This window comes from Podarcis filfolensis, assembly GCF_964270895.1.
Source record: "Podarcis filfolensis genome assembly, chromosome: 8".
Taxonomy (NCBI): domain Eukaryota; kingdom Metazoa; phylum Chordata; class Lepidosauria; order Squamata; family Lacertidae; genus Podarcis; species Podarcis filfolensis.
In genome coordinates this window covers 74637335-74664005 of record NC_139611.1, presented here as the reverse complement: position 1 = coordinate 74664005, position 26671 = coordinate 74637335, and the positions used below count along the sequence as shown (strand labels likewise).

Below are 26671 nucleotides of genomic sequence, written 5' to 3'. Positions count from 1 at the left end.
AGTAAAGAGTTAACTTCACAGACAACGGGTGTTTTATTGCTCACCAACTCCAGCTCCTAACCTCCCATGACCTTTGGGCACTTTATCCTTGCACTCACTTCTGAATTATGGAATGTGATGGGATTCATACCATCTACCTGTAAAGCTTTGTTGCTTGGCAAATGGTAATAATATTGGCGACGCTGGAAATTTTACAGAGGGCATGCCACTCTTGTTAAATGCTTCTAGTTAGGCCGGTCGCTTAACATTTTCCTGCTTCCTTTCTTGGCAGCACACTGAGATCCACAATGGTGGAAGACTTTGAGGTAGCCATTTCTCAGGGCCAATTGGCAGACGCTATGTCACACGTGCTGGCAAAACCACTGCACTTTTTCAACAGCACTCCGCTCCACATTGCCGTAGTAGGAGAGCCCGGCTCCGGGAAGTCCTCATTCATCAATGCCATGCTGGGTCTTCGTGCCGATGACCCGCGTGCCGCTGCGACTGGCATACAGATGACGACTGTGCAAGTCAAGGATTACCCACACCCAACACTTCCGCAAGTGATCCTTTGGGACCACCCTGGAAGGGGAACGCCAACCTTTGGAGAGGACAAATTTAAGAAGAAGGTTGATTTGAATCACTTTGATTTCTTCATCATCGTTGGCTCCCAGCGCTTCCGCTCCACCCATTCTGACCTGGTCCGTGAGATCCAAGATATGGGCAAGAGCTTCTACTTTGTGCGCACCAAAGCAGACCTGGACCTGTCAGCCGCCAAGAGGCAACAGCCATCTGACTACAATGAGAAGGAGGTCCTCTTGCACATCCAGGAGGACTGCAAAGAGTGCTTGGTAAGAGAAGGAGTGAGGGACCCACAAGTCTTCATCGTCTCCAACTGGGAAGCCGACCGCTTTGACTTCCCCCTCCTGCAGGAAACGCTGAAGAACGATCTCTTCCAGCTGAAGAGGCAAGCCTTTCTGCACCGCTTCCCTAGCATCTGCCTGCCTATCTTAGAGAAAAAGAAAACCACTGTGGAGGGGAAGATTTGGATCAGAAGGCTTGTTTTGCTGGTCGCTCTTGGAAGCCCAGTTCCCTTCCTTCTCCCCATATTTCTGTTTAGTAAGTTCCGCTCCTGGTGCTTCCTAGACTTTGGCCTGGACAATCCATCCCTTGCAGCTCTGGCCCAGCGGGTTGGAAAGACAAGCACAGCCCTTAAAGCAGCAATGCAGTCCCTGGGAATCTTCTCTGCCATTTTATGGGTGCTGCCGGACCTGGTGGGACTCTCAGTGATGGCTTATGAATATCACCGCTGGGAGCATTTCCCCATCTTTGGCTGCCTTCTGTCCGTTGGGATTTCGCTTCCTCGCACCTACTTCATGATGCAGAAATGCATATCGGGTGCTGCTGATGACACCCAGAGGGTTCTGGCCAAAGCTCTTGAGGCAGAGGGGAAAAAGTCCATTTAGCAGCAAGCAGATGTGCCATGATGACTAAGTGCTTGATATATAGTATCTGGTGAATTATACGTTTCCATTTTTAAAACAACCACCACCAAAAGACATTAAAATAATAATAATCAGATGATCAGGTTTTTTATTTTTAAAATTCCATAAATCTTAGGCTTCTCATTTTTTATAAAAAACCCTAAGTGAAATAATCTGAATGCCAGCATAATACCCCCTCAGTTACTTTTTTAAATTAGTGTCTCTATCCAATGTCTAAGAATTAAGACCAATGCCAAAAGCAGACTTTGGGACAAATGGACTTTTTTCCTATTCATAATTCTTTCAGTCCATTGATGAATTGCTCTGTATATGATGTCAGACTAGAAAAAACTAGTGACCTCTGTGAACCTGCTTGCAAGGATGGTCTCAAGTTATAATTTATGCAGGCTGCAGCATTCTTTCTCTCCCTCCCTCCCTCCCTCCCTCCCTCTCTCTCTCTCTCTCTCTCTCTCTCTCTCTATATATATATATATATATATATTGCATTTGCTTTTTTTCTTTAGGAACAGGAGTTAGCTCTATATCACAAGTAACATGCAACATCTATTTCAAAATTTGCTTTCCTTCATACACACTCAAACTGAAGGAGGGCATTCAGCTAGACAGGAGCCTCCACATTTGTGAAATAGAAAGTTGAGGTAATTTTAATCTGTTCTAGTCTTTTAACTCTTGCATATCTTAAAGCACAACTGTAATTGTTTATTGGTTTATCTCTTTGCAAACCTCTTTGAGGTTTTATTAGAATCAAGCAGTGTATAAGTTTTCATGAAATAAACTAATTGGTTAAATTAATCTCCTTGCTACTGCCAGGACGTTTGTGTTATAATCAACACTGCTTTCACATGGTCCCTCTAATTATTTTAGAAATGTCCAGCAAAATCCAGATGTATGGCAGCCCATGTCAGAAGTGTAGCTTTTTGGGGGGAGAAAAAGCCATACACTTTTGTGTTTGGATTTTCTCCTTTTGAAATATGGCCACCCTAACTAATCAGCTTTCAGTTTTCCATAAAAGTCTCATAAATAAGAAATATTGTGAATTATCTAGACACCCCACCCCTCCTTCTTTGGCAATCACTCGTAGCCGAGTAAGGTTGTCTTCCATAAACATGGTTGTACCACTGAGTCCGTAGGTGACTGTGGAGGCCAGTTCTGGATCCACACGTCCTTCCACAGTGGGGACATTGGTTTCCAGGTGGGAGTTGATCACAGTGTGGATTTGCCAAGCATGCCTTTCTCTTAGCATGTTTCTCCCTTGCGTCCTGAGTTCGAGTGTCTTCAAAGCCCATGACACCTTTGCTAAAGGCTGTTCTCCAACTGGATCGCTCGCAGGCCAGTGTTCCCCAGTTGTCAGTGTTTATACTACATTTTTTTAGATTTGCCTTGAGACATGTCATCGACACAGTAATAATGCATGAGTGGGGGGGTTATAGTGGGCCATCCACATACCATTCCACTCTATTAATAGTTCTGCAACATTTCCCCAATGTCACTCGGTTATTATTGCCATCTGGAAGGTCACTCTTGATCTGTAGTGTGACAAAAGTGGGCAACACACACACACCCATCAACATTTGTGCTATGAAAAAGTTGCAGGGCTTTAGCAGGAAACTATAGAGTCCGTGCCTATTGCAAACGAAGCAGAATGACCATCCCAAAACATTTGCAGATGCAAAGGGTATTGAAAGTGGGATCACGTATAATCACCCCAATATGAGCTCAGATATGAATGCTCAATAAAAAGGACGTCTGGAAGATCCCTACAGCCTTCCTCAAACTGATGCCTTCCAGATGTTTTGGGCTTCATTGGCCATGCTGGCTAGAGCTGATGGGAGTTGTAGTCCAAAACCTCTGAAGCATTACTTGCTTTGGGAAGGCTGAGGTGAAATACTACTATACCGTGGGATTAGGACAGAACTAAACCACCCCTCCCACAATTTATCACTCTATTCATGGTTGGCAATGGGGAGTTTCAACCATTTGTTTCATTGTGGGGGGTCAAAATGGCTGCTTGTTTTTGTTTACAGAAACAACACTGTAAACGGTACGAATTAAACTGCACTGCACAATGTGTGGCAAAGTCCCAGGAAGATCTGTAGGCACATTGCTTACCTGCAGGCAGGGATCTGCTTTTTAAAACTTATTTTGCAATGACACATAATATTAGGTAATTTATAGATGATATACGGTGACGATAAAGGCTCAGGAACCATGCCAGGGCCAAGAGGAAATCTTTTGCAACCCAAAGAGGCGTTTCCCCTTAATGTCTTTTGACAGTTTTATTGCAAGCTAAATATAAGCATTCTACTTTTAGCACCCACCTAGCACAAGCACAACCCCTGTGGGGAAATGAAAAATACCTGTTGCTGCTGCCCCTTCTTACCTCTTTTTCAGAACATCTCTGGAGCACAAAGGCAGGTCAGCAGTGCCTCCAGAGATGTTCTGAAAAAGAGGTCAGAAGGGGCAGCAGCAACAGGCATTTTTCATTTCTCTTTCTGCAATCTTCCCAGTGGTCGATCCTCCTCTAGTCACTGCTGTGGATACACAACTTGATTGGGCACTGCAGGTACCTGCAAGGGCAGGGTTAATGTTGCATACATGAAGAGTTGTTTTAATGATATATATTAACCTTTTGCTGGTGAGCTCCCATTGCTCTGTCCCAGCTCCTGCCAACCTCACAGTGTGAAAGCATGCCAGTGCAAGTAGATAAATAGGTACCGCTGCGGCAGGAAGGTAAATGGTGTTTCCATGCACTCTTGGTTTCCGTCACGGTGTTCTGTTGTGCCAGTAGCAGTTTAGTTATGTTGGCAGCATGACCCAGAAAAGCTGTCTGTGGACAAATGCCGGCTCCCTTGGCCTGAAAGTGAGATGAGCGCTGCAACCCCATAGTCGCCTTTGACTGGACTTAACTGTCCAGGGGTCCTTTACCTTTACTGCTTAAAAATAAGCACTTTCACTACACACACACACACACACACACACACACACACACACACAAAGCAATGTGACATATTAACTTTTGCATATTTTGCATGTAAGCATTTTGCACTCCAGCTGACTTTCTTCTACAGTTTTGTGTCGTGCTTCTTTTTGACCTCAAAAAAGGAGTTTTTAGATCTCCCTCCTTCCCTTCCTACCCCATCTCTCCATCCTCGCCTCCCCCCCACACAGACATCCCCAGCCCCCTGATCGATCTGCAATTGCTTCCAGCAACTTGTTCAACTGGAACTTGATTCATGCCCTGGAACTAATGTTTGCAATTTGGCTAAGCAGTGAGAAGCCTTCCCCAAAGCCATGCTGATGCCAGTGTACTGCCTGCTTCAAGGAGGGATCAGTTGCATGTGCCTAATTCATTCCGCAGAACCCAATGACACCTAGAACTCAGCCATGAATCATCCAGAGTGAGTATATGAATTCCTTCCAGCAAATATATCATGCTTTGATGGACAACAAATGCCTTCTCTCTCATTTATTGAGAAATATAACCCTGCTGCTTTTCAGCAAGGACAAAAGATTATGACAAGATCTGACCAGCTAAGACCCTTGCCTGATTCTGTTTTAGACCTATGGCAGGAAATCTAACTGATACAGTGGCTCCTTTTTTATTCTTAACATGTGATTTCTACTGGAATTTCTTGTGTTTAATTTATATTAACTGATATGTTCTAATAGTTATTTTATAATGAATTTGAAATGGCATGTGTATATTGCCAAAATGAATTATTTGGATTGCAATATCTTGTTTTTAGTGCATTGATTTGATGATGTATTCATTTGCATTTTCATTGTAAATTAAATTGTTTTTATTGAGTTTTGACATGCAATACTGTCGTACCTTGGAAGTCGAATGGAATCTGTTCCAGAAGTCCATTTGACTTCCAAAATGTTCAGAAACCAAGGCGAGGCTTCTGGTTGGCTGCAGAAAACTCCTGCCGCAGAAGCCCCATCGGATGTTCGGCTTCCAAAAATAGTTCGCAAACCAGAACAGTCACTTGTGGCATTCGGGCTTGTGGCATTTGGGAGCCGGAATGTTCAAGAACTAAGCTGTTTGAAAACCAAGGTACGACCACAAAACAAAGAAGAAAATCAGCATCTAAAAGGAAAATAGGAAAAACATGCACCATATGCAGCCAAAAGTCCTTTTTAGTCAGAAACCAACCACAAAGCCTACATGCATGGGTTTTTACTGACAACACCAAGGTTGCAGGTTCGTTCCCTGTATGGACCAGTTGCATATTCCTGCATTGCAGGGAGTTGGACAAGATGATCCTCACAGTCCCTTCCAACTCTTTGATCCTATGAGACATCAACCTTTGCAAACAATGAAGGCTGCTGAACAAGGTATGAAATAGGGAGGGATTCCTCTCAGGTGAAACAGAGGTAAGCACTGTCAGTTTCCCAATTGCAGCTTTGTGACAACCTCACTGACCAGGAAAGCCTTTTCATATTGCACAATGCCTCTTTTAATGTTAGAATGTGAGGGTGCCGCCTCAGAAACTGCTCTCATCTCCCAAAAGAAACTTATCACTCTTTCAATAGCGAATGAAGTTTAGGGCATACAGAGTGACCTGGTGGTCACTCCATATTTCTTACCTGCCATAGAAGAACAAAGTCACTGGGATTCTCAGGAACAACTGCCAGGTAAGCCATTCTTTGAATTCAGTAAGCAAAACCTTGTTAGGTCTGACAAATATATGCCCATTATTCTACCTCTGGCAGACTTAGAATAAATGCAGTTTCATACATATTTGAAACAGGGCAGCTGTTAGACTTTCAAAACTGAAAATGTTAATTCTGGAAATTTTGTTAAAATTCAATCTGGAAATAGTTCTAGAAAAGCTAAATCTTGTATTGCAGTATTTTTTTCTTTCGTAACTTACTTTATCAGTTTTGGAAAATACATTTCTTATGTAGGTTGTTGTTGTTGTTGTTAATTTTCTAGTATCATTCCAATAGCAGCCTCATTATAGCAATACCAATTTTATCCAATTAATATAATTATTAATGCCAATTATTCAAATGTCAAATTATACAATTTAATTAAACTAGCCCTCTCACATGCTACATCTGATGGCTTCATTCTTCTACATTTTTTCTGCGTTCCAAAATTTTAATAATTTCCATTCCATTCCTTACAGATATAATAATTCCTTATTTAACAGCTACAGTTGTGATTTCTATTTGCGATGGTATATTAGGTAATCTATAAAATTTCAAGTGAAGAATTCTAACTGTAATCCTTATTCTTTCCTGCGTGTGACAGTTTCTCTCCATGATGTTTTCCCGTTCATATATGGTGTTGAATCCTTTATTCCTGCAACTGTTGATGGTTTCCATCACGCCCCGGGAGAAGCAGTTATCCCAGAGTTTCCAAAAGTCACTGCATCGCTCTGCCCTGTGATTCAGCTTCAAGTAAACAATCCATCTTTGCCATTTTCCCCAGGCAGCCTAGGAAGAACAGTCTGAATCCAGACTACAAATAGTTAATCCAGAAACTTCTATTCCCGCAGCTGGTAGACTCCTTTCCTCCCTGCCGCTGATTTATGGCCAATTGTTCTTATCTCAAACACATTCCTTTGTGGATAATGGAGGTTAGGGAGAACTTTGCTCCATATTTTCAAAGAATAGCGTTGCCCTCCCCTTCCCTCTCAGTTCCTTTCTCTCATACACACAGTTCCAGTTTTGTTAAATTCCATATTTATATTCCAGTTTCTCCCATCCTCGCTTGTATAGATATTTTATTAATAAAACTTGCATTCCCGGGAGGGTTGCCGTATCATAAATGTAGAGAAAAACTTTAAATAAGCAAACTGTGGGGGCCCCCCATCCTCTCTTTCAACGAATGGAATCCACTCTCATTCCAAACCTTTTAGTTCCTTGTAGCTGAGTTGTTTTCGTTGTTTCTCATCTCATCTCTGGCATGCACCTGTAGTTTATTCCATTTAGGAACCAAATAGCAGGATAACCTGTGCTTCCACAAACGGGATCGGGGGGAGGTCACGGCAGCCGGAGTGCTTCGTGCACCCAGTGCCTTTGCCTGACCTTGATTCCATGGGGAAGTGACTGCCAGGCAAACTGCGGGTGAGAGCTTAGTCCCTCTTCCAACCGAAGAGGAATGCAACTCCCATCAGTGCTTGCCAGAATGGCCAGTGATCAGGGATGATGGGAGTTGTAGTCAAAGAAGCTCTGATAGGAAAGCAGTGGGCAACCTGTAGCCTATGTTGTTAAAACAAAGAAATCATTCCGTTTGTTTCATTGGGAATATTGCAAAATGAAAACAATCTCAATCTGGATTAAATATTTTAAGATCCTTCACAAGACTCAACAATGTCGGCTCAAAAATTATTGTTCTTTAATGTATCTGTTGCATTGTTCCTTTACAGTTATTTTTTTATCTTAGCTAGTGATTGGGGAAAGGTATGATTTTCTTTGTGTTTTAATAAGAAACTACCCGATTTGTACTTCTCAAACCAATATGTGAACCAAAGCACAGCTATCCTTCGAAATTTGGATATCTCTGAATGTTGCAGTGTGCAGTTCTCCAACTATACAACGCATGCAGAAATTCATTCATTCTCAGTTGCTTGTCACCCAAATGTATCCAAGTGACTTACAGCAAAAAAAAGATATACAGTACATAATACCTTCAGGGGGGAATCACGTAAGGCATTAATACATTAATATTCCATATAAACATGGAATCCATTTTTAAAAAATACTCAAATAATGAACAAAGCAATAACCAGACCCATTAATTAACAGATAAACAAAACCTCAACCTTCCTCTAGTCCAAAAACCATTCACATCAACCCATCAATCTTCCCTCTTTAACCTCCCCACTCCACCCAGAAGTCTGGTGTCGAGACTAGCTGTTGCAAAACAGTGGTGGGTGAGTCCGATTTCCTCTAGAGATGGTCCAGTGTCTCTCCTCTCACTTCAGGGGGAAGCAGTAGCAAAGCAAAGAAGGAAGATGGTAACAAAAGTTTTGCCTACAAAGAATATGCAAAGGGGTGGGGGTGGGGAATTGCTTGCAAAAACGTACATGTTAGAATGTGCAAACAAAAATGTGGTTCTTGTTGGCAGGAATTTTCTTTGTACGTGAACTTTCCTGAGGGCTTAAAGATAAACAAAAATTGCTTTGGGAATGTGGAGAACTGAAGATCAGAGAAACGAGAAACAGAGAGAAACCAAAAGAGACAGCTTCATCTGTCCGTAATGCTGACAGAGTTTTTTAGCCATTGCCTTTAATTGTGGTTTTATTATGGTTGTGTGTTTTTCTTATTGTCATTACCAGTCACCTGCTGGTTCAGGCGACCAGCCTGCCTAGTCCAGCATCCTGCTCTCACAGTGGCAAAGATGCTCAGGAAAATCATAGTTGAAAGAGACCCCCCAGGGTCATCTAGTCCAACCCCCTGCAATGCAGGAATTTCAGCATGCAGTCCCTCATGCAGCCCACAAGCTTCTCCCCGCTTGCGACCCACAGCAGCTGGCACCCAGAGGCATCCTGTCTCCAACAGAGGCAAATTTACGTAGTTATTGTGGCTAGAGTCCATGGACAGCCTTGTCCTCCATGAATTCACTTGGGAGGGAGGAAATCCAATTCCCCTTTCAACAAGCCTTCTAAGTGGAGATTCTTTTTTGCCCCTGTCAGCATGTGTACTGGATTTGAAATTGCTTCGATATACGCAATCTTATTAAATATGTCCGCTTGCGTGCAGGCAGGCAATTATAGACGTTCTTTTTGTATTGTGATGTTGCTTCAAAGGAAGTGATTCATCCATGAAAATGTTAATGGGCTGTGTCCAACACGACACCAAGTTACAAGTCAGTTAGTAGTATACAGTGGTACCTCAGGTTACATACGCTTCAGGTTACAGATGCTTCAGGTTACAGACTCCGCTAACCCAGAAATAGTACCTCGGGTTAAGAACTTTGCTTCAGGATGAGAACAGAAATCGTGTGGTGGCAGCGTGACAGCAGCAGGAAGCCCCATTAGCTAAAGTGGTGCTTCAGGTTAAGAACAGTTTCAGGTTAAGAACGGACCTCCAGAACGAATTAAGTACGTAACCAGAGGTACCACTGTATTTACTGCGCAGGTGGGGCATTGCTGCAGATGGGAAAACTCAAGGGCCCTGGCTCAGGAGTAGGACATCTGCCCTGCATGCAGAAGGGCATGGATTCACTCCCTGGCATCTCCACATAGGGCTGAAAGAGAGCCCTGCCTTAAATCCTTGTTGTCTGCTCTGATTCGGCAGTGAAGATCAGGTTTTCCTGCGGAAAGCAGTGGGGGGGGGGGAACCCATTTGAGACAGACCAGGCAAGCTCAGACTTGTGCCTAGATAGAATGGGGCAAAGGGTGTGAATAATTCTTCTTCTTTGGCGATCCCTCGTAGCCGAGTAAGATTGTCTTCCATAAACACGGTTTTAACAATGAGTCCATAAGTGCCTGTGGAGGCCAATTCTGGATCCACATGTCCTTCCACAGTGGGGGCATTGGTTTCCAGGCAGGAGTTGATCACGGTATGGATTTCTCCCTGGAGGCTAAACTAGAGAGACCAATGGCCTGACTCAGTGTAAGGCAGCTTGCTAAGTATAATAAGTATACCAGTAGGAGAACACTTCAATCTCCCAGGACATTCTATACAAGATCTCAAAGTAGCTGTATTACTACAAAGGAATTTCAGAAATAGACTGGAAAGAGAAGCTGCTGAATTGCAACTCATTACCAAACTTAAAACCATGGAGAGACCTGGTCTGAACAAAGACATTGGATTCTTATCTCATTATACATGACAAAGCCATTTTTCACCTTCTCACCCCTTGCTTTTTCCTGTAAGACCTATTGCAGTCGTTAAGAGTCGTCAACAGGCTCATCACAGCTATCTGCCAATCACCCATTCCCACCACCCTTCTGAGTAATACCCCTCCCCACCTTCTCACTATATAGAAGGATCTGGCAACTTCTGTTTCAGTGTATCTGAAGAAGTGTGCATGCACACGAAAGCTCATACCAAGAACTAACTTAGTTGGTCTTTAAGGTGCTACTGGAAAGAAAAAATTTTTTTTTGTTTTGACTATGGCAGACCAACACGGCTACCTATCTGTAACTATAATAAGTACATTACCCAAACTTGCCACACTACTGATTGCACAGCTTCCGCACATGCAACTGTTCCGTTGAGTTGCTTTATTACGCCAGCTTAAAACTCTGCCATCTGCTAATGCAAGAGATCTTCCACTAGTGGGCAGAAGGCTGGTGCAGCCCAATGTCACCAAGTCCTCGGGTTGTTCTCTTTTCCTTCCCCATCATCACTACAATGCAGCTCTGCTTCCACCCTCAGGTCATCCCTTCTTGTAGTCTGACGCGTCAAGCTTTGAGTGGGGCTTTGCACACCGAGATTTCAAAAAAAAACCCTGCAATGCTGTCTCCACCCATCCTCTGCTTTTCCTTGGTTCTCCTGGGTGCAGCTGGTGCTCAGAACGGAAGACGTAAGTCTATGGTACTTATAAACGTGTTCACATTCAATGGATTGCTGTACATTTCCTTCCCAAAAGGTTTACAACTCAGGGCTTGTGTTTCAGCCAAGGCTTTTCTGCAGCTTCTGCACCCGTGAGATGAAATACAAAATGGGTGTCCTTGCACAAGTGTCTCCACAGTGAAAAAGAAGAATGTTCCCAGCCCATAGGAATATGCCTCATACCATCTCAGACCATTGGTCCATCTGTCTCAGCACTGTCTATAATGACTGGCTGTAGCTCTCCAGGATTTCAAATACAGTCGTACCTTGGATCCCAAACGCCCTGCAACTCGAACATTTTGGCTCCCGAACGCAGCAAACCCGGAAGTGAGTGTTCCGGTTTGCAAACGTTCTTTGGAACCTGGATGTCCAGCGTGGCTTCCAATTGGCTGCAGGAGCTTCCTTCAGCCAATCAAAAGCCACGCTTTGGTTTCTGAACATTTTGGAAGTCTAACAGACTTTCGGAACGGATTCCGTTCGACTTCTGAGGTACCACTGTATGCGTCTCTCACAGGTCTGCCTGAAGATCCTGGGGACTGATAAATAATAATAATAATAATAATAATAATAATAATAATAATAATAAAAAATAAAAAATATTTATACCCCGCCCATCTGGCTGGGTTTCCCCAGCCACTCTGAGCAGCTCCCAACAGAATATTAATAATAATTTTTAAAAAGCGATCAAACATCAAACATTAAAAACTTCCCTAAACAGGGCTGCCTTCAGATTGAACCTAGGAACTTCTGCACTGAATACATGTGCTCCACCGAGCTACAGATGCTGCTAGCACTTTTGTCTGAGTTGTGCTTTTTTTAAAAAAAAAAATTGTCTACAGAGAACATGCACAAGAACTCAAACCAGACCAGGAAGAGCGCTGATCCATCCATTTCCGTTTCAGGAATAGCAAAAAAGTTGTTAACTTACCTGCAGGTTGAGCATGAGGGAAGTCTGTAACTTGTCCCTCATCAATAACCGAAGTCCACCATATTATTATTCCTTCTTCCTTGTTCTAGGTCCTGCCCGCTCCCTCCGGAATGTGACTTGTTTCACAAGGCCTGGATATGCCCCGGGGAAACCACCTGTGCGTCTCAGCACAGAGGCATCCACCTCTACGATAACATTCCAAGCATAGATTGCACCCTTCCCTATTCAGCCAGGACAGCTCTGCCAACCAGGCCCAGTTTGCACAATCGAGGTCACGACTCGCACAAAATTATTGCATCACAGATACACCTGGGAGGAGTGGCACCTGGTGGGGAAGGCCGGCTCCCCCTAAGGCCCAACTAAACACACATGGTTTAGGGTTCTGTCGCTGATTTTTCATTAAGCAGCCAGTGCGATGGACCCCAGAGTCAGACCGAGACTGTGGCCTGACAGGAAAGATGGCCTTAATCCTTTGGCTCCTGCTGTGACCCTGGTTGAAATTCTCCCCACTCCAACTATGTCTGCTATTCACGGTGGAATAAAACCTCCCATTGATTTTAATCTTTAACAATAACAAAAGAGAGTTGTTTAACCACCAATCTCTCTTCCTAGGGAAGGACTGCTGTAGCTCAGTGGCAGAATGTCACGGGTGCAATCCCCAGGATTTTCAGTTAGCGGAGGTGCAATGGTTAAAGTGTTGGACCAGGAACTGGAAAAGCTGGGTTCAAATCCCTACTCAGCAATGACGCTCCCTGACCTTAGGCCAGTCACCACTTCTCAGCCTGAGCTACCTCAAAGGGTTGTTGTGAAGATAATATGGAGAGGGAGAGAGCTATGTATAATAATAATAATAATAATAATAATAATAATAATAATAATAATAATAATTTATTATTTGTACCCTGCCCATCTGGCTGGGTTTCCCCAGCCACTCTGGGCGGCTTCCATAGAAACCAAAAATACACTAAAATATCACAGATTAAAAACTTCCCTGAACAGGGCTGCCTTAAGATGTCTTCTGAATGTCAGGTAGTTATTTATCGCTTTGACATCTGATGGGAGGGCGTTCCACAGGGCAGGCGCCACTACCGAGAAGGCCCTCTGCCTGGTTCCCTGTAGCTTTGCTTCTCGCAATGAGGGAACCGCCAGAAGGCCCTCGGTGCTGGACCTCAGTGTCCGGGCAGAACGATGGGGATGGAGACGCTCCTTCAGGTATACTGGGCCGAGGCCGTTTAGGGCTCTAAAGGTCAACACCAGCACTTTGAATTGTGCTCAGAAACGTACTGGGAGCCAATGTAGGTCTTTCAAGACCGGTGTTATGTGGTCTCGGCGGCCGCCCCCAGTCACCAGTCTAGCTGCCGCATTCTGGATTAGTTGTAGTTTCCGAGTCACCTTCAAAAGTAGCCCCACGTAGAGCGCATTGCAGTAGTCCAAGCGGGAGATAACCTTGAGCTCCTTGGAGGAGAAATAACAACAACAACAACAACAAACAACAACAATAATGTTAACTTCATTTACAAAAAGACATAGATTGAGAAAAAAGAAAGAAAAAAGTGAGTGAAAATGAAAAAAATACTGTTGCATTATCATACATTAATATACAGTTGTGCATATTCCTATTGTCCTAATATTTATTGAATGAATGAATGAATTTATATACCACCCTATACCTGGAGGTCTCAGGGCGGTTCACAAAAAAGATCACAATATATAAAATCCAAATAAGAACAATAACCCCCCCCCCAAAAAAAACCCCACATAATTGTCAATAACCTAGTATATTCTGTGAGAACTCATTCCATTTTTTGTCAATTATTTTTATTGATTTTCCAAATTACAACCCAATTTTCACAAATGATTATACATTGATACCAAATTAATACAATTTTAATTAAATGATTTCTCACTCGCCACTGTAAACTCATTCATTGTATTTATCCAAGGAAAGCCTGTGTCTGAAAGCTGTCTGTTCCTATGTTGCTAATGTTGTCAAGCCATTGATTAAGGGGAAATGTATTTCCATTCTTCCAATTCACCCGTATCAGTCTCTCGGCCACCATTAGGGCACATAGAATCCATTTTCACTGTCCTGCTGCCAACTTCCATACAATAGGTCTATAGTTCAAAAGCACAAGACACTGAGAAGGTGACCAAAGTCTGATTTCTCTTTCCAGCTACATCCTCTTCCATGACTCCTGTGGCAGGTCACACAACAGCCCAGTTGCAATACTCGAAAGGCAGCCATCACACCTTTTCAGGGACACCCAAGCTCCTGGATGTTCCTGAAGAAAACACAGCATCAATGGCTGCCCGGCACAGCATCAACAAGGCCACAGACCAGGCTGCAACTACAGCTACGCCACCCAGTCTGAAAGCCTATAGCAAGTGCCGCTATAGAGAGACGCCCAAGACAGAAACCCAGAAGGACCCCCAAGTGAGTCTTCTGGCCAGAATTAGGCAGAACGCAGAAGAGGCTCCTTTTTGGATTAGGAGGTTGGGAGGAACTTCTACAATCTGCTGCGCTCCTGCTACCGGCTCAGCAAGCTACAGCATCCCAGAGGGAACCACAATGCGTGGGATGAGAGGACAAGATAAAGCAGATGTAAATAAAACGAGGACAGCTGTAATTCAAAACAGCCAAGACCTGGGGCACCGGGCCCCATCACAGCCTGACAACTTCAAGCCAAGCCCTTCCTCCAGTCCACGCCCATACCAGCCGCTAAGGTCAACTCCTATGTTTACTTCTCCACCAATGGATGCATCGTGGTCGGTTACAGAGTCCAACACCAGCACTAAAGAAGGAGGCGCAATAGACCACCGCTCTCCTGTGCTGGTTTTCCTCTTCTTTCTCTTCCTCCCTCTTCCCCTCTGTATACTGTGCTGGGTCGGGGCACGAAGCAGGCGTCCCGATGATGTGTAAACTGGGCAGGGGGAGATTTGGTGGCGTTGGGGAGCATGGGAAGCAGTGGTGTCTGGTAGGGAGGAAGACAGGGAGACAAACAGTAGGTGGCGCCAGAGCCAATGACAGGCAGCTAACCCTGGTTTTGTCCCCATCCACCTTCCTGATGAGTTCTACAAGGGCAATACTTCCAGGAATAATAAGATGAGAGGGAATGTCATCCCATGGACCGGGTGTAAGAAGACGGGCAAGCATGGGTTGGCTGCAGCTGGTGAAGACTATCACCTGAAGGGACCAGCCACACATCGGTGGTAAAAACTCCCCTATACCGAATCAGATCGTTGGCCCACCTACCTCAGTATTGTCTACACTGACTGGCAGCTGCTCTTCAGGGTTTCAGGCAGGGGTCTCTCCCAGCCTACCTGTGGGGGGTTGAACCTGGGACCTTCTGCGTGCAAATCAGATGTTCTGCCATTTGAGCTATGGCTCTTCTCCCAGACTTTTAAAGGTTGTTCCATGCCATATTATGAAGTGATGCTTTAGCAACGAATGGATGAGGGTCAAGGCTGCTTCACAGTGTCAGAGCAGAGGGGAAGCAGCACAGGAGGACTGTGTCACTGCCTCTGCTCAAAGACTAGCTGTGATTGGTCCACCATCAGGAGCAGTAGCCAGTCGCATCAGGCCTACCGAACAGTTTCCAGTTCCTTCCCAACAGGTCCTTAAAAGGACTTTAAGAACTAGTGTCCTGGCATGCTTCCTCCTCCATCCCCACCCCTTTTCCTTGTGTGTTGTGTATTTTGGATTGAAAGCCAGATCATATCAGTTGCTCTGGGCGCTTTTTGGCTAGAGTATTGTATACATGTTGTAAATAATAAAGAAATGAACAAAAGCAATGGGGGCTCAATTGCTACCTAGTCTTCCTAATCTGTTTGCATCACCCATCTCCGGAGGGGTGTGTCCCCAACCAGAAAGGTTCCCTGTGAGAAAATATGGCTCTTGGGTTGGAAAAGTTTCCTATCAGCCCATGGATCAAAAGGAAGCTATTCTTCAAAATCAGTGATTACCAGAATTTTATCAATGCAGTTTCCCCAACTCAAATCGTGTTCAAAAATGCATAAAGGTATGGCTGAGCATGCATAAAAATCCATGAGTTTGTGAAAACAACATACAAAACGCATTTAATTGGGGGGGGGGGCTGTTTGCAAAAATGTGCACATGTTCTGCCTCTCTCATGTTTTGGGGAAACTGTGAACCAGTCTTTTTAGAGGCGAGAAGAGGCGAGCTCCTTCCGTAGCTCTCATCTCACTCTAGCTGCAGAGGCTTCCTTGCATGTGTTTGCGCGTGATCTTTGTTCCCATGAAAGAACCGCACGATGCTGGTCCAGGAACCTGAGATCCTGATCCGGTAGTGAATGAGGCCTCCCCGTACGTCGTAGATATTGATCTTATTTTCCCCTTCGCCAGAGGCAAAGTTCAGCACCTGCCCGCCGCAGTCTACAACCATGTGGGCATTGTCCTGGACGCAAAACGGCTCCTTGGCAAACTCTTCCACTGCAAACTCCAAGCAGTGGCCTAGTTCCTCGGGAAGAACCCCCCAGGAGCGCAAGCTCTGCCTCACTCTCAGCAGGTCTCCGACGCTCAGCGGCTCCTTGCGAATGGCCAGCCTCGCAAGGTACATTTCGGCCGTCCGCTCTTTGATATCACACTGGATCTGCTTGTATAGGACATATACAGAAATCTGGCAGTCCCCCTTGCCGGACCGAAACTCTATGGGGGGTCCGTCGCACTGGATAACCAGCTGGGCATTTTGCTGCACAGACCAGGGCTCCTGGAGAAAGGTATCAATGGCCTTGTTGAAACAGGCTTGGAGTATGTAGTTGACACCATCTAGTCGATCGCGGTGCCTTAGGAGATTCTCAGCTGTCAGTGGTTCGTAAGAGGGCAGCAGGTTAGCCACGTACAACAGGGCATCCTTCATGATATTGAGGACACTGGTGGGCTTCCACAATTGCTTGGCTGTCACAGCAACCTCGTGGTCCGTGCCCATGGGGGAATAATCCGCTTTGTTCACGGCTAGCCACATCGTGGAGAGGAGAACAGCAAGCGCCACCACGACCACGGCGGTCAGCAGTTTGTTCATGAATCTCCAGAGCTGAGCTGTAAACCAAGGGATGACGATGCTGAGAGCCCATTGCAAGACAGTGCTGAGGACAGAGGCCATGTTTCCTTTAAAAAGAAGGGAAATATCATCAGTGCTGGGGGGTGGAATTCATTGGCGGTTTTTGTTTCCACAATTCAAAATAAAATAATAATAATAATAATAATAATAATAATAATAATAATAATAATTTATTATTTTTACCCCGCCCATCTGGTTAGGTTTCCCCAGCCACTCCGGGCGGCTTCTAACAGAATATTAAAATACAATAATCTATTATTACAGCTGGTGCCACCCATCATCTAAAAAGAGGCTTTCCCACCTGTGTGTGTGAGAGAGAAAATAAAGAGCATATTGATGGAACGTATGCATGCTTGCATCATCTAACTGAAAACTTTGCTGTGTGCACCCCCTTTTATCCTCCAGTGCAAAACTCAACAGATTTTGCAATGGTCCTAGAAAAGGGAGGCATGCAGGCATGTATGTCCCATTGCCTTAGGTGTGACATTCCTGATACTTTCTTACGCAAGACGGTGAGGGTGGGATTGCAGCCTCAAGGTGTTTGCACACACTGACCCGCTAGTGCCACAAAAAAATAGTTTTTCCTCAATCCATTCATGTTCATCTCCAAAATGCTTTCAGTCCAGATTCATTCTAGATCCTGCCATGCACAACAGTGGGCGTGGATACTTAATTCTTATTAGGAAACCCTCAGAGCAGATAAAACAAGCACTTCTTCATACAGAACCTAGTTAAGCTACAGAACTCCCTCCCACGGGAAGGAAGCGATGCTCACCAACTTAGATGGCTTTAAAAGCGGATCAGGAAAATTAATGGAGGAGAAGGCTAGCTAGACTGTGACAGAATGCGGCAGCTAGATGGGTGTCTGGGAGTGGCCACCGAGACCATATAAGGTCTTGAAACACCTACATTGGCTCCCGGTATACGTTTCCAAGCACGATTCAAAGTGTTGGTGCTGACGTTTAAAGCCCTAAACAGCCTCGGCCCAGAATACCTGAAGGAGTGTCTCCACCCCCATCGTTCAGCCCGGACACTGAGATCCAGTTCCGAGGGCCTTCTGGCGGTTCCCTCACTTCGAGAAGTGAGGTTACAGGGAACCAGGCAGAAGGCCTTCTTGGTGGTGGCGCCCACCCTGTGGAACACTCTCCCTTCAGATGCCAAGGAAACAAACAACTATCTGAAGGTAGCCCTGTTTAGGGAAGTTTTTAATGTCTAATGTGTTGCATTTTTTATGTGCTGTAATAATAATAATAATAATAATAATAATAATAATCAACTTTTATTTGTATCCCGCCCTCTCCGGCCAAGACTGGGCTCAGGGTGGCTAACATCAAATATAAACATTGATATAAAATCAAACAATAATTAAACCACCTCTTAAAAACAACTCAGGATAAAATTAAAATCTGGATTAGATGGCTTTCCGCAGGCCCCCCAGAGTGGCTGGGGAAACCCAGCCAGATGAGCGAGGTATAAATAAATTAAAAATTGTTATTATTACAATAAGCCAAACTGTTTCCCAGAAGAGAACTGCTCCAGTTGCAGATTTCGGTTTCTATCTTGCACATGTCCTATCAATAAATCTTCCTCTGGTTCTTGCCAGACGAACCACTGCGTCCTTAACGTTACAAACCTGACTGCAATCCGGATAAGCGGCAGAGAGTCACCTGCACTTCCGTGTGGAATGCGATCTGGGGAAGACATAAAAATCCCCTATGAAAAATTACACCTGCCTCCTCTGTGACTGAAGTACTTGCATATCGCACGCCGCCGTTTCTCCGTCCTCTCCTTCAATGACAACAATCCTAGTCTGTTAACTTCTCAGTTTCGGGTTCCTGCAATGCACGTGACTCCACCTTGGCGCACGGCGCTGCCTCTAACGGCGCGCAACGAATGGGTCCTAAAGTCGGTTTTCCCCTTATTCGGTTCAGGGGAAATAAAGAAAAAAAGCGTTTTAGTGTTCTCCCCGATTGACGCGATCGTGCCATTTATAAACAAATATATTTTCTCCCCCGCCGCACACTTCGCACGCACTTTTGGATGAGCACCACACAGCAAATTTTACGGTAATTTCACCCCTATCCCCCCCCCGCTTAAAAATAATAGCGATTCTGTTTCGGTCCGAACTCGTTCCTTCCACCAGGAGGCAGCAAGGAACAATAAGCAGCTTGGAAACCGAAAGTCGATGCACCGGGAAATCAGGGCGCTTCTGGAGCCGCCGCGCGCGCAAAACAAAACGGCCGCCCCTCGGGAAACCCCCTCAGCGCCCCCCACTCCAAACGATCTGCTCCACATTCTTTCCTAGGTCACTCTGCTGAACGTCTGGATCGCCACGGATTTGCCTTGAAAGGTATGCGGGGTGGGGGGGCTGGCGGGGTGGATGGGGATTGGAGAGGAGCTGGGGGCGGCTGGCCAAAGTTTAGCCAGAGCTGAGTTCAGATGGCGAGCAATTCAGATTGCAGGGAAAGGGAGGTTCCCCTCAAAGCGGCTTGCTCGGCAAGATCAAGAGATCCCTTCGCCCACCCCGCCTCCCCACCGGTGGATCGCTGGGAATCTGCCACTGAGGTCGCGGGAGGACAGCTTGAGTCCCGCCTGCAAAAGGACGGGAGACAGCGGGAGGGGTTGGAAAGAAAATGTGGATCGGCGGCGCAAACACTTGACTCGGAAAACCAGCCTCCCATTCATCTGGATCCTGGGGGAAGCGAAGATCCGGCTCTGACACCTTAGTGGACTTTTCCGTTTCTGTTTTGTGCTTTTTCGGAGCGGGGGCCAATGTCGTTTCAGTAGGTGGCCCTTGGCTTAAAATGTTTGGAAAGTGTTGCTGCCTTGGCTTAAAATGTTTGGAAAGTGTTGCTGCCTTGGCTTAAAATATTTGGAAACTGTTGCTCCCTTGGAGGTACTTAAGAAGCAGGAAGTGGCTCAGGATACGGCGCTCAAAAACAAGAGCGCAGGACAACAGATGCGTTGCTATTAGTCATAGGGAACCTCCAGCGTCAGGTGCAGTATATGCCGCCAGGTATTGACTAGGAAGTAAAGAGCTCTCGCCTTCCTGCTGTGCGTGTCTGCTTAGCCACACTGGAATGCAGGATGGCAGAGTGCGTTGGACTTTGGGCCGATGCAGCAGGGCTCTTAATAATGGTAACGTTAATAGCAACAGCACCAACTTCTTACTCTTATCAGCGCAGAACACCTAGCCAAGGAGGACCAAAATTGAGAAGATCCATAATTGGTGTAGGACTGTAAATTATTTGATGTGTTAATGCGAATTGAAGTCGTTAAAATTGCAGCTGCGGTACTGTATAAGGGTTTGTTATTCTGACTAGCGTGCACTGGAATTTATAAGTTTTTAGAGTACAGAGTTAAAGTAAATCATCAATTCTAGCATGGAGGGCAACAAAATAATATAATTTGGCATCTGAACAATCGGCATTATTAATCGTATTATAATTTGGTATTATATTTTGGTATGGGCAATGAGGCTTTTATTGAGTTATTGTAATTGAAAACTAGGGATGCGGGTGGCACTGTGGGTTAAACCACAGAGCCTAGGGCTTGCCGATCAGAAGGTCGGCGGTTCGAATCCCCGCAATGGGGTGAGCTCCCGTTGCTCGGTCCCTGCTCCTGCCAACCTAGCAGTTCGAAAGCACATCAAAGTGCAAGTAGATAAATAGGTACCACTCCGGCGGGAAGGTAAACGGTGTTTCCGTGCGCTGCTCTGGTTCGCCAGAAGCGGCTTAGTCATGCTGGCCACATGACCCAGAAGCTGTCTGCGGAGAAACGCAGATGAGATGAGCGCCACAACCCCAGAGTCGGCCACGACTGGACCTAATGGTCAGGGGTCCCTTTACCTTAATTGAAAACTAATAGAAATTATTACACACACACACAAAAAGAAAATCCATAATGGAGAAAATCCATGGGGGGGGATTTTGACCTTGCACAAACAAATTTTGGCCTTGGACAGAACACCATAATTACAAAAGATTACCAAAGTCTGCCCCAGATTCTATTACTATGCTTCGGCATCAGGGCTATGTATTTTGTAAGTGATTATAATGTTCTATAATTTTCCCCCAAGGTTTTTTTCTTTCTTCCTTTCTTTCTAAAAGCAAACAAAAACTGAAATGCAATGCAAAGGGTTTCCCTCTTTTGTGAAATTAGCAGTGTCTCACAGGGCAGAGGAAGTGAAATGCTCTCACTTGTATGTGGGTGTCTTAAAGGTCAAAGTGCTGTGTGTGTTAAGGCAAACTGACTGTGACATTCATTCTGATTTGTTTGCAGAGTTATGCAAACAACTTTCTGTTGCACTTTTCCCTTATCACAAGAAGCGAATCTTAGCTAGCCACTGACGGTTCATTGTAGACAATATTAGTATTAATCCAGTAATGGCCAAACTTGGCCCTCCAGCTGTTTTGGGACTACAATTCCCATCATCCCTGACCACTGGTCCTGTTAGCTAGGGATGATGGGAGCTGTTGTCCCAAAACAGCTGGAGGGCAGAGTTTGGCCATCACTGGATTAATCCAAATAGGCCAGTGGTCTCAAGTTGGAAAAAGGCAGCTGTGCAGAAGAGGGGATTTCAACAAAAAGAGCTTTTTTCACCTCTGGTCCAGCATCTTGTATTTACCGTGGTCAACCAGATGCCCATAGTTTTAACTGCACTGCCTGAATCAGTGCTCTCTTTTCTCTGCCCTAAATCTTCCAACATACAGCTTCCTTGCAGTTCACAAATTCTAGGGTTACAAGAGAGAGGGGAAAAAACAATTTCTCTTGAGTACTTGCTTGTCTCCAGAGCTCCTTGTGTGAATTAGGCCCCTTAAGTTGGTTCTGAAAACATTTAGCAGGGAGGTATCATTGCAACGTAGAATGGGGAGGAAATCCAGGGCTAGGCAGCAAAAGGAAGTGGTTAGGCCATATATAGAGCTGTGTGGGAATGAAGCTGAGAGGCTGGGCTGTGAGCGGGTGCCTGCATTTTGAGGATACACATTTAAAACAAAAAAGGAGAGGAGGAGGAACCGAGATGCTTTGAAGAGAGGGAATGGCCATTTCGGACGACAGTGCAAGGATGAAAAGGAGCTAGCCAGAACCAAATTGGATAGGGTGAATTGTTGGTTCGCTGTCAACCAAATACTGTGGCACTTTCAGGTGAAGAAAGTCAGGCCTGAAGTAGGGAGAGAGAGGACCCTCCTTAACTAAGGCTATAAAGGTGCAAACTGACGCTTTGTTGAGCAAACACCTGCTGGCCTGAGACCTAGTCCAAGATGGCTGCCAAGAGACGAGGTGAAGCAGAGGTTGGCGAGAGCAGGCCCAAAAGGTGTGTTTCCCTTCAGGCAAGTTTCACTGATAACTAGCACACGGGGGTTACAAGATCAAGGAACAAAGAGTGTTTTAGCCACGTTCTTTGAGTATAAACAGTATTTTGTTATTCATAGCTCGCTGTCTTTCTCTGGGGAAACTTTTTCATTTTTAATCATTGTGTTTTCCTATGGAAACTTAAAGTTCTGCTCATTCTTCATTATTACTATTATTATTAATTTGATTTCTCACCTGACCCTTTGCAATAAAGTCCCAGGGTGGATTGCAACAATTTAAAATGCAATGATAGAAACGGTTTAAAACACCCGGAGGTGTTGCTTCAGGATGCAAACACTGTTGAACGGGAATGATACAATGAAGGTGTTAGGCACACACTTGTAGGGAGGGGATTCCACAATTTAAGGGCTGCCATTTGGGGTCTAAGTCGTTTTAGGGCATTATCACTAGTGCAATAGTGTTTAAATTGGCTACGCACCAACATTTTATGTGATGCTTCTCTTTCGCCCTGGGAAAAATGGAAGTCAAAAGTCAGCTTGAGGGCCCCATTCCTTACAGTCAAGCAAGAAGCATTAGCAGAATTCAATGGCAAAACCCAGCAAAAACATGGAAATGTAGGGCAGCTGAGGGGTGTGGCCTGAGGAGAGTTCTGAGGGCCATATAGAGAGGCCTGGAGGGCCACATTTGGCCCAAGGACCTTTGGTTCCCCACCTGTGGACTAAACAAAAAGGAAGCAGGCTATTGGTTCTTGCTTCAGAGGTCGGAGCCAGGCAGCCCTAATTTCCCCCAACCTGACAACCTCTCACATAACAAATTTTGGATGGAATAAGGCCCTCTTTATAACATAAACATTATTCAAGGGAACGCTGGCTCCTTTTCTCTTTCTCCAAATATCCAGCCCAGAGCTGAACTGGCTGCATGGTTCTCTAAATGAAAAAAAGGTGCCCTGTTTCATGCCATCTCCTCAGCTGATGTCTCAGATGTGGAACACATTGTACCACAATAAGTGAAACTTGTTCAATGTCTCCTTATGTATTGCATTCTCTCCCCCTTTCTGCCAGGCCTCGATACGATCCTATGGCAGTTCAGCCGCCACCGGATTCCCAAAAGCAAGCCGCTGCCTATGCAGAAGAATATGATATCATCACCGAAGAAGACATCGAAGAGATTAAGGATGCACTTGAAGGAGGAAGAATGGCAGAAGCAGCGTCCAAAATATTGGAAAACCTGCAGGCTTTGGAGAATGCCCGGCTGGACATTGCAGTAACGGGAGAGTCTGGCTCCGGCAAGTCCTCGTTTGTCAACGCCATTCGAGGCCTAGGGGATGAAGACGAAGGATCTGCCGACACGGGGGTTGTGGAGACCACAAAGGTGCCCACTCCTTATTCACACCCCAAGCACCCCAACGTGACTGTGTGGGATCTACCCGGAATTGGCACTCCAGATTTCCAGTCCAGCACTTACCTGGAACAGGTCAACTTCTCCCGCTATGACTTCTTTATTCTCATTGCCTCAGAGCGCTTCAAGTCCAACCATGCCCAGTTGGCGCAGGAAATCCAGCGGCTGGGCAAATGCTTCTACTTTGTGCGCTCGAAGGTAGACGCAGATCTAGAGGCCACCAAAAAGCGCCGGCCAAAAGCCTACGACGAGGAGGCGATACTGAGGAAGATTCGAGAGAATTGCAAAGAGTGCCTTCAGGCCCAAGGAGTGGCTGCTCCCCAGGTCTTCCTCCTTTCCAGCTGGGAGCTAAACAAGTACGACTTCATACAGCTCGAGGAGACGCTGGAGAAGGAGCTGCCGAGCCACAAGAGACATGCCTTCCTCATGGCCCTGCCAAACATCTCTTTGTCCATCTTGCAGAAGAAGAAAGAGGCCTTGCAGAAGCAAATCTGGAAGCTGGCTACCATCTCATGTGGAATAGCAGCTGTGCCCATCCCAGGCCTCTCTGTAGCTTGCGATATAACTATTCTGGTTAAATCTCTTTCGGAATACCGTCAGAACTTCGGCCTAGACGACGAATCCCTCATCAGATTAGCTGAGAAGGTTGGCAAGAATGTGGAGGAGCTTAAAGAGGTGATTGAGTCACCACTGACCAAAGAAATCTCCAGGGACCTCGTGGTGAAGATGTTAACCAAAGCTGGTGGTGGGGCATTGATGCTGGTGGAGTACTTTGCCAGCACAATCCCTGTATTTGGCTCCGTGACAGCTGGAGGGATATCCTTTGGAACCACCTATTACATGCTTTACAGCTTCCTAAACGAGGTGGCAGGTGATGCTCAGCGTGTCCTCATCAAGGCCTTTGAGTCTGATGTTTGAAAAAGTTATTCGGATCTCGTGTAGTGATCCATGATGGGTGCTTAGCTTCTAAATGGATGGAACAGCACCGAATCGAACAGAGCTCTGTCCTACAGTTCTCAAGGTTCTTTGGGGAAAGCTATGGCAGTTAAACTAGAATGAAGCTGGTTGAAACTTGTCATGTAGACGTGAGCCATATGCATTTGACTGGAGGCCTTTTTGAATCAGCTTGCTTCCTTTAGTGAAAATGGATGAAGATTTTTTAATTTGTTTTAATGTTACCACTCTAATGACTTTATAACTAAAGCCAAGATTGTGCTGTTTTATACCTGGTGAAGCTCCTTGGGCAACGTTCAGGGCTTAACTTAACAAAGAACTGGAATACAAATCAGTTCCCTTTTTACTAGTGGTTCAAGCCACAGATTGTGACAACCTGAATCTTTAGGCCTGTCTTGGTTTCCTTTCCCTTTTTCTTTTGAAATAATAAAATGTGTCTAACCTAAAGCATCTAGAGTGTTCAAGTTCCTTTGTTTGAAGCAGAAGATTTAAAACAAATGGCATCTTCTCATTCATAGGTAACTCTGACCCAGGTCCTGTTGCCCTCTAGAAAAAACTTTTATCTGGCCAGCTCCAATCCCGTTAGCTATATTGGATCTCCAGGTTAACTTCTAGAGTCAGTATTTAAGCAACAGCCCATACTAAGGAGGGGGAAAAAATAAAGGCTGGGAGAAATTTTAATGGGATGGGGCACACGTTCTCCACAAGCCTTCTTGGAGCTGTAGGTAAGCCCAATAACATTTTGTTCAGATTTTAAAAATGCATTCTTTGACAAATGAAATACTGAGTTTGGCTAATAACCCAAGGAAGTTTAACCAATTTGTTAAGCAAATCCTCTCTACTGATGACCCAGTGATACAAACTTTAAGACCACGATTCTGAGTACATGTGTTGCTTAACAAGCAAGACTAGTAAATTGTGGCTTTGGTTTGATAAACTGAATTCATACAAAACATGTTGGAGCTACTTATTAGGAACCACAATCTAAATTTTCATGTTTCTTATAAATTCTGTTCTAATCAAACATGGTAAGGGGTTGTTGTTGTTTTTTTGGGGGGGGATAAGGCGACTTATGAAAACCAAGTACAGAAACCATACAAGAATTCCAGGGGTGTCAGATCTTAATTGCTGTGATGTAGCTTTCCAGACAGCAGAATGTTTCATGTTTCCTGGGGCACTGTTCTGCCATCTAACCTTTTCCTGAGGCCAAAGCATGATGTGGTTATGTCAATGAAAGTCCTCTCCAACCACATCCATGAAGCATGACAGGAATCATGTCACAGATGAAAAGCTCTCAGGGATTTTTGGCTGTGGTACATGTACTTCCCTTCTGCCAACCTATAAACAAAGCCAGTGACAGTCCGCAGAACAGGGAGGGCAATCAGGCTGTCATGATGACGGTAGGAAGCGATGGAGGGAAAAGCAGTGAAGTGTCAGCGTCATTCCTGACAGTGGACGGCGCTTCAAAAGGCGTTTGCTGAAAAACATTCCCTGGAGGAAATATGCTGGCAAAGCAGAACCCAGCACAGTTGACTCCTGCATCCCACCCATCAGGTGATTGACAGGTGGATGTGGTTTTGTGGATATTACTTTGTGGGTCAGATTACACCCAAAAGTGGCCCATGGACCAGAGATTCTCCACCCCTGTGCTAAAGAGATGTTCTGCCACCTCCAAGGTGGATTGGAGGAAATAAAAAATATTTTCAAGCCAACTTTCATTTTGCACAGGAGCCCATCACTCAAGAATCATGCCTTCTTATCTTTCTCTAGGTCAGGGTTTCCCAAACTTGGGTCTGCAGCTGTTTTTGGACTACAACTCCCATCATCCCTAGCTAACAGGATCAGTGGTGATGGGAACTGTAGTCCAAAAACAGCTGAAAACCCAACTTTGGGAAACCCTGCTCTAGGTTGAGTCTTCTTATATCCCTTCTTCAGAGGGAAGCAATTACAGACATTATTCTTTCAATAATTTTATAGGCCAGGCTATGCTCAACATACAGG

At 45.1% G+C, this 26671-nt stretch overlaps 3 protein-coding genes across 7 annotated transcripts in view; 2 read left to right on the top strand and 1 right to left on the bottom strand.

Annotated features, from left to right (window-relative positions):
* The window catches only part of LOC310768763 (interferon-inducible GTPase 5-like), a 131487-nt gene extending 129211 nt beyond the window's left edge, over positions 1-2276 (top strand). Inside the window, 2 exon segments of the mRNA XM_083627519.1 lie at positions 272-1427; positions 1429-2276. Of these exon segments, the coding sequence (XP_083483645.1) occupies positions 272-1427; positions 1429-1473 (1201 nt within the window). The 3' untranslated portion in view covers positions 1474-2276.
* Positions 1-25117, top strand: part of LOC310768812 (interferon-inducible GTPase 5-like) — a 43855-nt gene extending 18738 nt beyond the window's left edge. Inside the window, exons 1-2 of one of the 4 annotated variants that reach the window (XM_083627609.1) lie at positions 19195-19355; positions 23380-25117. In XM_083627609.1, coding sequence (XP_083483735.1) covers positions 23396-24634 — 1239 coding nt within the window. In that variant the 5' untranslated portion in view covers positions 19195-19355; positions 23380-23395 and the 3' untranslated portion in view covers positions 24635-25117. Of the gene's footprint in view, positions 1-19194; positions 19356-20090; positions 20144-20942; positions 21048-23379 lie in introns of those variants that run through there. The other 3 variants (XM_083627610.1, XM_083627611.1, XM_083627608.1) reach the window with 3 other exon arrangements.
* LOC310768906 (uncharacterized protein) lies at positions 13725-19094 on the bottom strand. 2 transcript variants are annotated; one of them, XM_083627811.1, is made up of 2 exons: positions 18763-19094; positions 13725-17052 (listed from the first exon to the last, which is right to left on the bottom strand). In XM_083627811.1, the coding sequence occupies exon 2, from the start codon at positions 17045-17047 to the stop codon at positions 16130-16132; it is 918 nt and encodes a 305-aa protein (XP_083483937.1). In that variant the 5' UTR covers positions 17048-17052; positions 18763-19094; the 3' UTR covers positions 13725-16129. The 2 variants fall into 2 exon arrangements, with proteins under 2 accessions (XP_083483937.1, XP_083483938.1); XM_083627812.1 differs by lacking the exon at positions 18763-19094 and adding an exon at positions 18507-18751.
* Positions 25118-26671: the final 1554 nt, after the last annotated feature.